Consider the following 10,654-nt stretch of genomic DNA (forward strand, 5'->3'; position numbering starts at 1 on the left):
CATTGTAAGAGGGTAGGTAATATTGCCCGTAAAGATCATATGCTCCAAGTCCCGTTGATTATTGTCAAAATTTTTTATATGTGGAGCATAGATTTCATGGGGCATTTCCTTACTTCATTTGGTTTTTTGTATATTTTGTTGACAGTCGATTACGTGTCTAAATGGGTGGAAGCTAAGGCCACCCGGACTAATGATTCGAAAGTGGTCGCAGATTTTATCAGGTCTAATATTTTTGTGCGTTTTGAGATGCCAAGGGCTATTGTTAGTGACAGGGGGCGCATTTCTGCAATAAGACCATAGCCGCGCTATTTCGCAGGTATGGTGTACTCCACAGCGTCTCAACGTCGTACCACTCTCAGACCAATGGTCAAGCGGAGGTATCGAATTGGGAGATTAAGTCCATTTTAGAGAAAATGGTGCGCCCCGATAGGAAAGATTGGAGTCAACGGTTGGAAAATGCACTCTGAGTCTATCGGATGGCGTACAAGACCCCTATAGGGATGTCACCGTACAGATTGGTATTTGGGAAGCCGTGTCACCTTCCAGTGGAGTTCGAACACAAGGCTTTTTGGGTGATAAAGCAATGCAACATGAACCTAGAAGAGGCCGGTGCCCAACGGAAGTTGGATTTGCAAGAATTGGAGGAGATCCGGAACGAAGCCTACGAATATGCACTAATTTACAAGGAGAGGAGCCGGACATTTCATGACCAGCAGATCTCTAGAAAAACCTTTGAAGTTAGTCAGAAGGTCCTCCCGTACCAATCCAGACTTAAATTATTCCCAGGTAAACTACGTTCCCGTTGGATTGGTTCTTTTGTTGTTACTCATGTTTTCTCTATGGTGCAGTAGAAATTCAGAGTACTAAGACAGATAAGAAGTTTGTAATGAATGGACATCGTCTCAAACATTATGAGGGTCTTGTAGATGGAGAGGTGGAGGTGACACGTTTGGATGAGCCACAATGTTCCAAATAGCACCCCTTAGCCATGTCTAGCCAAAGACATTAAAGAAAGACGCTCATTGGGAGGCAACCCAATCTCTTTTAGTTATTTGTTTAGTTTTGTTTGGTAGTTTAAATATGTTTTCTTTGAGTTTGATAGATTTATGACTTCAATTTTCGTTTTTAGTGATTTGTAGGTATCTTTCTGTTATGACGCGCCCGCATCAAGTCGTAGGGAAAGCTCACGGTCAGAAGGGTTCTAGCCCTTTTGACACGCCCGCGTCATGTCATACAGGGAGCTCACGGTCAGAAGGGTTCTTGCCCTCTTGACATACCCACGCCACGTTCGCGGGAAATGTAAGTATTCAAAAAAAAAATAAAAAAAAAATTATTATTAAAAAAACTTATTATATATATAAAAAATTTCTGTTTGAACCGTGGCTTGGACTTTCAATTTCAAACTTTAATTTAAAAAAAAAGGAAAAAAACACTTTTTTTTTCTTTGCTTTCTTTCTTCCTCTTTTCTTCCTTTCTTCTCTGCTGTTACTTTGCTCCCTTCTTGGCCTTATCTCATACGCACGCGGCCGCCTCTCCATCGACGCCGTCGCCAACCCCTCCAGCTCCATCGCCGCATGCCAGAGCCCTAACCAGCTCACTCCCTCTTCTCTCTCCTCGCGCCTCCACCTGCGACGACCAGCCCGTCCGCCGCCTCCTCCTCCCGCAGTGATGTGAGCCACCAGTGCTTCCACTCCCGCACGCCGCGACGCGCGGCTGCCCACGACTCCCTCTGCACGAAGGCCACATGGGCGCGGCCCGCTGCCCCTCCCTGCCGCTGCCCACCTCGTGCCCATCTCCCCCCTCGCACGTCCATCTCTCTCTCACTCCCCTATCCTCGCTTCTCCACCTGTGCCCTCAGCCATCCACTTTGCCTGCTGATGCGCACCTCTGTTCTCCATCTCCTTCTCGTTACCGCAGTGAGCGAGCTCCACCGCCGCCGGCCGCTGCTTCGTCCGCCACCCGCTGGCTGCTATCCGCAACCAAGGCACACCGTCGCCCCTCTGAACCCCTCGCATCTCCCTCTTTCTCAAACAGTGGAGGTACTCAACCCCCCTCAACTCTTACCTGTTTGTTTGGAGCATATTTCTAGGGTTAATGGTTGAACTCAATTGCGAGCCCATGGCTCCATTGTTAGTTGATTAAATTGAGTGCAATATTTGGGGTTTCACTGACATTGTGATTGAGTTTAATTGCTCACTCGGGGAACAAAAGTGACCATTAGGTTGGGTGCTCCGTTGTTAGTGCTTTCTTAGAATTCTTGGGCAGTATTGTTGGTACTCTGCCTGTCGCTTTCCCTTGCTACTTCTATTGGTGCAATTGTTGAGATTTTGGACTGCATCGTTTCTGCTTTTGACTAATTATTTAGAGGACATTGGTTGCCGTTACTTTGCTTCCTGCTCTGCTTTGTTAGAGTCATTTCCTTGATTTTTGAACTGCGATTTCCCCCAGTGGTACTGGTGGGAATATTTTCATTTGACTTTGTTAACTCTACGTGGTTCGATATCTGATTAACCGCCCAAGGTGTGGTGCTGTGTTTTCTTCCTAGACTTCTGCACTGATACTGCTAATTTTGGCATATTATTGGGGGCATGTGTTATGATTGTCCACAAGGGTCATTTGTTGAAAACTTGGGGTGCATTTATTGGACTTTTGAGTAGACCAAGTTTGCCTTTGACTGTTGAATTGGGGAGCACTTGACTACTAAATTGCACTTGCTGTGTCCTCGGATTGTGGGCACCTCTATATTTTGTTGTTTGGGTTGACAAGGGGGACTTGTTGGGGTTTATCTGTCTATGATAGTTATGCACTCTTAGTCCTATTTTACCTCTCTATGGGCCTTTGGAATTTTTCTGACGATTGGGGTACTACTTAGAGGCTATTGCTTTGCTATTCCTTGGTTTTTGCTTGTTGCCTCTGCTGGTTCCTATACTTGTTGGAGCTTCTATTGATTTGAGTCGACCATTAGCCGCCATGGTGAGACCAAAATCATCCTCTAGGTTTAGAACTTCTCAATCTCAGCCTTCACCCCAACCCTCCATTCCAGTTAATACACCTACCAACCTACCCTCTTCTTCTAGTGTTCGAACCCGCCTGGGTAGGGGTAGAGGTGCTCAGGTAAATACCCCCGCTCACTTTGGCGAGCACTTGACCTTCACTAGACTCGCTGATCAGTAGAGATACGCTAAGGTCTGTGAGAAGCATATGATATCCTGTAAATCTTGTGACAAACTTGCTATGATTGGCCTAGGCATACGAGAGGAGGTTGAGTAGATGTTTACAGCCATCGGGTGGCGCTCGTATCTTGATATCTTCTGCCCCGCCTTTGTCGAGCTGATTCGGGAGTTCTACTCCACCTTTGAGTTTGATTTGCCTACGAGGTACACCGTTGAGACACCCAATGTCATTCGTTTCCGTCTAATGGGTCGGGAGTTCAATTTCTCCATTACCCAGTTTAATCTGGCATTTGGATTCATTACTCGAGAGTATGCTGAGACTAGGGAGTATGCTGAGAGTGCCTGTGATTACATAGAAACATTTCTCTCCCGTTACCACGATGTGTGGGGGGACATGTCCACTGATCGGCACCGCTACGACCCTTCTAGATCTAGGAGCTCCTTTCTTAAGGACACTAGTGCACGATACGTTCAGCGATTCTTAGCCTACAGCTACTCAGGTCGCAAGGACAGCTCCGGTATTCTCTCCCGACCCGAGTTCTTCTTGATCTGGAGTATGAAAAACAATATCAAGGTTAACTTGGGATGTTGGTTGGCAGTATAATTCAAGACTGTTTTGGCCAAAAAGAACAAACCCCTGATCCTTGGGTCCTACATCACCCACTTGGTGACACAGTTGGGAGTTTTTAATCTGGAGGACCACGACCTACATTTGGTATTCGAGATGGCGCTCCTGGACGTGGACTGCTTAGTGAAGATGGAAGTCGTCGAGCGCCTGCCCAATGGTTTCTTCTAGTTTACCCCTCTGGGACCAGTTCGGGCTCCGGGTACTCACCATTTGACACAAGCGGGGCCCTCTTCATTTCTTGGGTCGGCCGAGGACACTGCTGGACTGTCTACCTCCGCCCGCCCCTCCACCCCCAGGGGCTGCTGAATGGCAAGAGCTCCGAATGCAGGTTCAGAATTTGAAAGCTCGGATGACCAATATCGATGCTAACGTGCATAGCATGGCGCAGAACTTGGCAGCATTCATGAGTCACGCGGGTCTTATGTCTCAGTTTGGTTATCGCTCCCCACTTTGACCCGACTTCAGGGAAGTGTTGTTGCCCTTTCTCCTACTTTTGATGTTTCTTTGCTACATTGAGGGCAATGTATCGTTTAGGTGTGGGAGGGTCAGTGTGGTTCTAGTTTTTAGAAGTTTTTTTTTTTAGTTTTACGTGTTTTCCGTTTATTTCTAGTTTGTTATTTGTTTATTTTCGTCCAGTCTCTTTCTTTCTTTTAGTGATTAGCTCCCTTGTGAATGCCGAAGTTTGATGTTGGATTGTTGCCTCTATTTCTACTTTTGCTAAGTTTTAATAATAAAAGTGTATTGAATTAATGTGATCGAGTCCAAAACATCTCTTTGGTGAATATCGGTGACTGCTTGACTCTTTTGATTTCTTTGTTAACTTCTCTAAGCATAGGGAATGACTGTTGGCATTTTCATGTAAATTGGTCCAATATTGACTCTAATTCTTCATATTTGGCAATAATGAGACTAGCTGCTTCTATTTTTATTTTTAACGGTGTTATTTTGCATTATTGTGTTATTTGGCTATGAATAAGTTTGACTGTACTCCGCTATTAGTTACTACTGAGTAACCGGGGATCTGCACCTAAAAGTATCGATTCTCGCATCAAAAGGTAGTAATTCCTATGAGTACATGGTCATATAACGATAGGAGCTGAGTAACCGGGCTCCTTCATCTGAAAAATGTCGAAGTTCGCATCAAAAGGCTCCAATGGCTGGAGACTAAGTCTTTTGTGCTATTTATCCAAAAAAGAAAAAAAGAGTAAATAATAGAAAAAGAGTATAGGTTGTGTTAGTGTGTAATAGAAGTCATCGCCGACTTATGGATTAAATGTTGAGATTTTGGTTAATATTTGGACTATTTGCTGATAAATGTTGTGCGCCATTCCTTTTTCTTAGATTAGTTAACTTGGAATTGAAAGAGTTTGTGGTTTAGAAGTTAATCGCAGTGATGTTCCTCGGATTTTGACCACTAATGCTTGATATATAGTTTTCCTTGGTATCTTGGCAATACAGTAGATAGAGCAATGACCATTATCAAATTTTGGTGTCTGTTTACTATTCTTATGCTTGAGGACAAGCATGGTTTAGGTGTAGGGGGAATTGATAGGTTGTAATTTTATCATTTATTTTATTATTAATTTTCTCTATTACCTGAATTGATATGAATTAATTGCTAGATTCTACTCACTTTTAGTATTTTACATTTATTTTAGGGAGTAGAACGAAAATATAATAACAGGTGCTAATTTGACAGAAAAGGAGTCCAGATGATAGAGCTTGTCCCAAGGGCATTTTTTGAAAGGAAAACTTGTGCCCATTTTGGTAATTTGGGGAGGAGGGCAGCAGACACATGGCCTAGAATGGATTGGAAGCCGCTGCACAGTAGCATCGAAGACTACTAGATACGAATAGAAATTGCGGAGGAGGAGATATAGCTTTAGCTCAGCTTTTGTTGACTTTTCCTTGGCGGTTTTTCTTTTGCTTTTCTTACGCATGGCAGGACCGCTCAGTAGTTCTTAGTTTGACTTTTCTTTTGGGTTCTTGGTAGTGTTTCTCCTCGGATGTCAGGAGCAATTAGGAAAACATTGAATCATCCTATGTAACTTTGCCTTTCTTTATTTCGTTGACCGAATTGAATTTGCCCACTTCCAATTGATGGCCGCGACTCTCTCTCTAAATTTGCATGGGTTCTGTGCATCACATATGAACTAATTTTTCCACTCTAGTCAAGGGACAACGGAGGCTCTTGTTCGCCTAAAAATTGTGAGATCGGTTTAATTTTATCTTTTCCTTTTATTTATTGGTATTCGCATATTCCTCGATTGCACTACTTATGATTATTTAATTAATTGATTGTCTTGGATCCGGATAATTAGTTAACTTGATAATCTATTGTTAATTAGGGCATTAAATTCGTAATTGTTTAATTGCCTTGAATTAGTGACAACTAGCATGATTAGATTTATGTCAAGGGGATACGCGAGCTAATTTGAAATGACCCTGATAGTGCGTTATTTGGTTAGAATAGGGCTCCTCTAATACGTAAGGCAATTGGGGAATTAAATCTTACGGGCGTACCTAGGATTGTTTCTCAATTAGAGCAGTGATTAACGGGCATATCTTAATCACCGACACAATAAGGAGGGATTGACTGTCATCGCTTATTTGGCAGTTATAACCTATTTATTGGTAAATAATTGGAATTGCTTGTGCATCGATGATCAATTAGGTGAACCATTGCTGAAATTATTTCTTAACTAGATCTTTAATTATTATTGCTCTGATTTTAGTGAATTGGCATTTGATTTTTAGTTGCCTATTCTATTTCATTTTTAATTGTTTTCTTGTTTTAGCCCTTTAATTATTGTTACTCTAAGTTTAGTGAATTATCATTTAATTTCTAGCTAGTTATTTATTTTTATTCTCTTATTTGAATTTTTTTTATTGTCGTTGTTCCTACAAAATTACCCCTTTGTTACTTGGGATTTCTTAAGAGACAAATATACCCAATTCCTGAAGATACGACCCTACTTGCCATGTCTACAAATTCATAATTATTTGTGAAAAACCATCCCATTCGGGTATATCGAATCAAGCAAACTCTTCGGAAATAGGGTGAATCAAGTAACCCATTCCACACCTAGAATCCCTGCTCCAGTACTTGGATTGGGTTTTGATTACTTTAACTGGTAATTAGGTTTAATTTTATTATTGTACAGGTTTCGACACCCTGTCACTGTTGCTCTTTCCTTGGAAATGCTTTCCTTCTCTCCCATAGCCATAGTTTCTTTTCTTAATTTCTAATGTTTGTACAATTGTACAGCCTGTGATTCGGGTTAGACTTGTTCAATATCAAAATTACTACGCCGGGACCCAGTCCATTATTAAGACAAGTCAAGGGTTTTTTTTTATTTGATTGATTTATTCATTCCTGTTTGCGGCAAGAAATTTTGTCCAACATTGAATATTAGAATTATGCCATAGCTCATCTAATCTAATAAGGAAGGTTACCTACGGTTTAGGATTCTCATATTCCCAGCCGCCTCAGATATGCGAGGTCGACTTAACTATTGTGATCAAAACAAATATTGACTAGAAATTGGACCGGCTTCCAATTTTCCGCACACATTTTTTTTTCTCACGTAGAGGAAACACAAAAGAGACTAGGAACATGCATATATATTACTTCAAGAACTGATTCTTGATGTTCTAACGTAATTCTCTTGATTGAGATCGATTCACAAAATGTCAGCATTTACTTATTCAAGTGGTAGAAAATGGTGCCAGATGAATGGAAAAAATATTAAATAACTAATTTTTGCAAAAAAAAAAAAAAAATACTTTTTTTTTGCTCACATCATATCATAAATTTGATCACAAAATGAGCTGCGATATTAGTCTGAATTTTTTTTTCTAAATAATCTAAACACAATACTATATTTTCCAATTACTAGTATATCCGCCTCCAGGATTTGTATATGTCTGGATTCTAGGCTCAACAACTCAACAGTGGATTGCTTCAAACGGTAACATTCAAAAATTGAAATAAGATCTACTGGTGTTGCCTGTGCCTGTGCCTGTGCTACCGTTTGAATTGCTATTTTTTTTGAAGTTTTTGTAAAAAAAAAAAAAAGATACTATAATAATTTAATGTATGTAAAATAAAAAATAATTTAAAAATATGTTCACAGAAAATATAAATCTTAGAAAATAGCAATCCAATGCGGCAAACCGACATGGATCCCGTGCATGTTTTAGCCCAAAGAATTGGGGCCTCTATAGATTTTTATCTTACTGTATTATTGCTTTCGAAAAGCGTGACAGCAGGCAAATAATTGTTTAATTTTCCTTAAAAAGGCCGTAAAAAGGTCAAATACATGAAGTCGCTGTTACACGAATGAGACTAATTCTATTTTTTTTTTTGTGAAGCAAGAATGAGACTGATTCTAATGTTTGATAGAATAATGCATGACCGGACCCGGTTGATTTTCAAGTTCAAGCATTTATCTATCGATCGCGTGTTTTCCAGTTTGGACCATTACTTGTCAAACTTCAAAGCGCGGTTCGTCAGTCAACTCCCTGCACTTTACACCACATCTACCACCTTTAACTAAGGCTTTAACTTTGCATGAATTCTCAATATGGAAAATGCATGTGTGTATATATATGTCCCTCCTACTCCTGTGATCGTCATTAATTCCAAGTCCCAAAACACATCCCAATCACTTGCTCTTTTCAGAAAATCCTAAACGTTTCCTCTGACGACACGAGGAGAATAGAAGATCATCATCATCAAGAGTAATTACAGCAGGAAAAGACAGATTTCCTGGTTTTGCTCATCAGAATTAAAGATGGCTGCTTCCCAACGTAATTTCTTCTCGAAGAAAACATGCATTTTCATGGGTGTAACGTTGTTCATTACATTAATCAGTTTTCAAGAAGTTGGAGCAATGAGGCCACTACAGGGCGATTTGTGGTTCAAGAAAAACCTCATTATTCAATCTCTTCTCAAGGGTGGTCCTGTGGGCAATCCGAGTTCAAATCCTTGCACATTCATTCCCGGAACGAGCCACGGACGTTGTACTTTGGCTCAAAATGAAGTGAGCTCTGGTGCCCATGCGGGGAATGCACCCCAGGCCTTTGTCATGGTTCAATCCGGAACAGCTTCCAAAGAGCATGGTCCTGATCCTGAACATTCAAAGAAAGATCAATCAAGTTCTTGATCAGCTTTACCAACCATAAAGATATTTGACAATAATTTTTTAAAAATATCAGTGTAAATTTTGTAAAGACTCTCAAATGTAGATGCTCACGGACATGGTTACTAGTCTGGGCTTCAGACACTTTTTTTTTTTTTTTTTAACTTTATTCATTTGTACTCGAGGATCAACCATCGATGATCCACAGGTGTGGTTGAGTTGGGTAATCTCAAGAGATAACCGTTACTGTTGTATTTTGTATTGATGTTTGATGCAGTATTACTCTTTTATAAACAAACTAAACAATTCGTTTAATTATTTTATCCCTCTTTCAGTTTTAAATGTCATGAAGATGCATGATTTTCCTACATGTATTCAGTATCCATGTGTAGTTTGTAATTATTTTATCCCTCTTTCAGTTTTAAATGTCATGAAGATGCATGATTTTCCTACATGTATTCAGTATCCAATTCAGTATTCAGTATCTATGCATGATTTTCCTACTGTTGCTTTCTGCCTTCCACCACGACTCCGCGACGTAATCTTCCCAGACATATTTGGAATAATCTTGGATCACTTTGCCTAGATATCTGGGACAAACTGCAAATAGGCACCAGTCACAAATTCAATTACTACTATTTCCAAACTGTTGACACATTATTATCTTTTTTATATATGCAAAAGGATAGGAAGCCGCATTCAAGAATTTTAGCACACATTGTATTGCAGACTGCAGAGAACGCAGCCATGCTAGGCAACTATAGACGACAAAAAAATGTTTAAGAAACAATACCACACCTGATTTGGTGGTCAAAATTGTTTGCGTTGTTGCCATCACTACTATTATACTCAAGGGTCTAATAGAGGCTCACCAAGTTTACCAACGTTTATTGTCTGTTGTGTTTTGACTGTACAATTTTCAAGCCAATGATATAGTTCCGAAAAAAATACTCAGTCCATCGTGCATGCATGTTCTTATTTGCTTTTCAAGTTTGATTAAGTAATTCTCAAAATCATCTTGGACATAATAATCTCTTGTAAATATTTATTTGCTTTTTAAAATCTAATATGGTTTTGAAATTTTTTTTTTTTTTTTTGCCAAAGATAGCATGGACAAGACTGGGAAGTTTGGAAATCAAAGGTGAAGACCAGAAAAATGAGACGGCCTGAAGTTCAATAATGCATTCATATGACCGACCGAAAGGACCGGGTACGAGCAAGCAAAATTTGAACCACGATTTTACTCCAATTCTCACTGCATATGCTTTTGGTCCATGATGAATAGTACTCACCGAAATGAGGAGGAGTGGCAGAGTCAAAATGTATTAATTAGTGTACTTGGCCCCAAGGGAAGTGTCCCTTTGTCAAGTGCAGCCAAGCTCAGGCAAAAAAGAAAAGACAGAAAAAAAATTTTACAAGTACATATAATTGCAAGGCAAAGCTGGGGGCAAAATGCCGGGCCTATCTTAAACGAAAATAGAATGTTGTGCTACATGTGAATTTTGTCATAATGCACCCCTTTACTTTTAATATCCCACCAAAATTCCCTTTCCCTTGCCTTTGCTCGGTTGTCAAATTTTGTGTATTTTGCACGCTGCGTAACTTTATTTGCACACGACATAATTTTATTTGCACAACGTGTAACTTTAAAACAAAATTTTGTAAACCCCACACACATTGTGAAAATCGATGTACAAGAAGTGATGTGA

General features: G+C 40.2%; 1 protein-coding gene across 1 annotated transcript; it reads left to right on the plus strand.

Annotated features, from left to right (window-relative positions):
- The first annotated feature begins 476 nt into the window (after positions 1-476).
- On the plus strand, positions 477-976 carry LOC140008877 (uncharacterized). Its single transcript, XM_072053780.1, has 2 exons — positions 477-786; positions 849-976. The coding sequence occupies exons 1-2, from the start codon at positions 477-479 to the stop codon at positions 974-976; spliced, it is 438 nt and encodes a 145-aa protein (XP_071909881.1).
- The last annotated feature ends 9,678 nt before the right edge of the window (positions 977-10,654 follow it).

The sequence above is a fragment of the Coffea arabica genome, chromosome 6c (genome assembly GCF_036785885.1).
Source record: "Coffea arabica cultivar ET-39 chromosome 6c, Coffea Arabica ET-39 HiFi, whole genome shotgun sequence".
Lineage (NCBI taxonomy): Eukaryota > Viridiplantae > Streptophyta > Magnoliopsida > Gentianales > Rubiaceae > Coffea > Coffea arabica.